General features: G+C 53.8%; 1 protein-coding gene across 1 annotated transcript; it reads right to left on the bottom strand.

Annotated features, from left to right (window-relative positions):
* Positions 1-366: 366 nt before the first annotated feature.
* LOC105987226 lies at positions 367-2,059 on the bottom strand. The gene is given in 2 exon segments (XM_013018419.1): positions 367-786; positions 788-2,059. Coding segments are annotated over 2 exon segments (1,692 nt in total).
* Between the last annotated feature and the right edge of the window lie 1,132 nt (positions 2,060-3,191).

The following is a 3,191-nucleotide window of genomic DNA, read 5'->3' on the forward strand; positions in this document are numbered from 1 at the left end:
CTCCGGAGGATTTTTCTCTTAGATTCCTGCAGACGTTGACCCAACGGCCTTCCAAGGTGGAGGAGAATTTCCAGTCATCTTGGGGCAAGGGACAAAAGTCCCTAGCGGCAGTCTCCTCAGACTGACAGGTGCTCCCCCATGCTCAGCCCCCCCCTCCAGCCAAGGCCCAAGGTTGAGATCTAACTGGGGCTACTTGCAGGTGGTCAGTGGCAATTTCATAATTGAAAAACAAGCAAGTTACAAAAGCAAACGAACTAGGACAAGGTCTCGGGGTGTTCCATGGGGATTGGCATGTTTTTAGGATGCCCAATTTTAGCAGCCTTAGCCTTTGTATATGTGGCCTGATTCCATTTTTAGCTTCCCTGCTTAGTGGATACTGACCGACGGCTTAAATCCAATGGCCAATCCCATTCCCGCTGTCTCCGCCCAAGCCTGAGGGAAACCTAACAACCACTTGGGGTCAATTGAGACTGGCTGAGGGCTTTCATGCAAACGATGCTCGTCTTCTAGGCGTAAAGTCAGGACTTGGAGAGGTTGTCCTTGGGGTCCCCTAACGGAGGCCCCCCCTTCTTGGAAGTTAATTTGGGCCCCTACTTTTGAGAGGAGGTCCCTCCCCAACAGCGGGTAGGGGCAGTCAGGAACCAGGAGAAACGAGTGTGTGACCAACCCCATTCCGAGATGCACTTTTCGCTCAGTTGTCCACTGGTATAATTTTCCTCCAGTGGCTCCCTGCACCCAAGACTTTTTATTACTTAGGAGACGTTTTGGTTGAGTCAGTACCGAATGCTTGGGCACCAGTGTCAACCAAGAAGGTAACTGGATTGCCTCCACTCGTAAATCTGGGGCTCAGGGGGGGCTCCTGGCCCTGACTGGCCTAGTCGTCACTTCCTAATGACAACACCGGTGCCGGTCTCCTGGCTCCCCTGGCCTGTTTTCTGTCATTGGGGCAGTCCTTGGCCCAATGCCTAAATTCTTTGCAGTATGCGCACTGGTCCCGGCTTAATGGTGGTGTCTTTTTGTCTCCCGGGTTCCTCACTGGCCTACTCTCTCTCCCTTCTGGCTGTCTGACTACGGTGGCCAGGATCTTACTTAACTCTCTGGTATGTTTCTTGTCTCGCTTGTCCTCCCTATCCTCCTGCAACTTACGCAATCTTTCTTCCTTTTCTTCCTGAGTTTCTCTCTTATTGAAAACTTTCTCCGCCTCCTTGACTAAATCTTGCAAAGTATACCCCTGAAGTCCCTCCAGCCATTGCAGCTTAGTCCGAATGTCCGGGGCTGACTGCCCGATAAAGGACATAATAACATCGGATTGTCTGTCTACGGCGGAGGGGTCGAAGGGCGTATACATACGATATCCTTCCATTAATCTTTCTAAAAACCCCGCAGGCGTTTCTTCAGAACCCTGCACTATTGCACCTACCTTGGCCAAATTAGTGGGGCGTCTCCCGGCCCCTTTAAGACCAGCCAACAGAACCCGGAGATAAAGACGGAGCCGCTCCCTACCAGCAACGGTGTTGAAGTCCCAGTTAGGGCCGGTCAGCGGGAATACTTCATCGATCTCATTCGGCAACTGCGTCGGTCTGCCATCTTGTCCTGGAACATTTTTGCAAGCCTCTAGGAACACTCGACGTTCCTCTGTAGTGAGGAGGGTCTGTAAGAGCTGCTGACAGTCGTCCCAGGTGGGTTGGTGGGTTAGCAAGATGGACTCAATTAAACCCGTCAGGGCCTGGGGGTCCTGGGAAAAGGGCGGGTTATGGGTTTTCCAATTATATAAATCTGAGGCAGAAAAAGGCCAGTATTGCACTTGGCCACCCACGGTCCGGAGGGGGAAGGCATGAGCCGTCCAGACTCTTTCGCTCTCCCCGCCTGGATCGCGGCAGAGACGAGGGCGGCTGCTAAGCGGGGGCAAGGGCGCTCTGGACGCCGATGGCACCTGTGGCTCCGCCTCTGGCTCAGTGGAATCGGGAGAAGGCATAGGTGGAACAAGGGAGCTCTCTTGTAGCCTCCTGCGTTCCTCCACTGGAGCGGGCTGAAGATAGGGCGGCGGTGGGTCTGGCATTTGGGGAGGCTCTAACAATACCAAGTCTGTCTGTCAGGCAGAACGGGGGGGATTTGGAGGGGTGGGGGTGGAGTCCTTTGTTTTAAGTTTCGACAATTCCTTTAGGGGGTAAAGGGAAGACTGGGATAAGGGTGGTGGGGGAGGAGTGAGGGGAGTGGGTGGTGGAGGGACAGGCAGGGGAGGAAAGGTGGGCTGGATGGGGGCAGGAGGAAGAGGGGTGAGGGGAATGGGAGAGGGTGGAGGGGCTGAGAGAGGGATGGAATGGGAAAGGAAAGGCTTAATCCACTTCAGGGGATCCTGAGCAAGGTTTTCCCAAGTAATTATGTAGGGGACCTGGTCAGGATGTCCGTGAGGGCCGGGCTGGAAGACTCGAGCCTTCACCTGTAAAATAATACCAAAATTAAAGGAGCGCTACTTAGGCCACCCCACATTGAAGGTGGGCCACTCAGAGGAACAGAAAGTTATCCACTTCTTTTTCCGGACCTCCAACAACAAGTTGTGGGCCTGGGCGAGACTTCTTTCCAGTGATCTAGAGTCAGGCTTAAGGGGGTGGTTAGTTGTTGTCCCATTTCTTTGAGAGTCACAAAACAGACACCAAAGACAATCAACGTTAGACAGACGCAGACAAGACTAGACAAACGCCGCGCGGTCCCCAAGCACAAATGAGGAGGGAAACTTCAGAAGGGAGAGGCCGGCTGTACCTTAACTCCCCCGAACACAGAGACACTCGGATCTCGTCCCCCCTCCACGCGACCCTGGAGTAGGACTTCAGGGCAGGACTAGGGTAGTGGGCACGTCTGCTTTTCCCTCTAGTTCACCACGAATTCACGCGACCCTGGAGTGGATTAGGACTCCAGGGTGGGACCAGGGTAGTGGGCATGTCTGCTTTTCCCTCTGGTCCACCACACACGTCCTGTACAGGCACTTTTGGATCCCCAAAACACAAAACGAACACGACAAGCATGGAGAACACAGAAAATTAGAGCTCTGTCTTACCTCCAACAGGTCTTGAAATTTTGGGTCTGGGGGCGCCTTATCCCGGATGAGCCCCCAACTGAAAGACCCCAGGCCCACTGGGATGCTTTCTTCAACGGGAGGGCACCCCAAGAACCAAGACTCCAAACCAGCAGAT

Source organism: Dipodomys ordii, unplaced genomic scaffold (genome assembly GCF_000151885.1).
Source record: "Dipodomys ordii isolate 6190 unplaced genomic scaffold, Dord_2.0 Scaffold40, whole genome shotgun sequence".
In the NCBI taxonomy this organism is placed as follows: Eukaryota; Metazoa; Chordata; class Mammalia; order Rodentia; family Heteromyidae; genus Dipodomys; species Dipodomys ordii.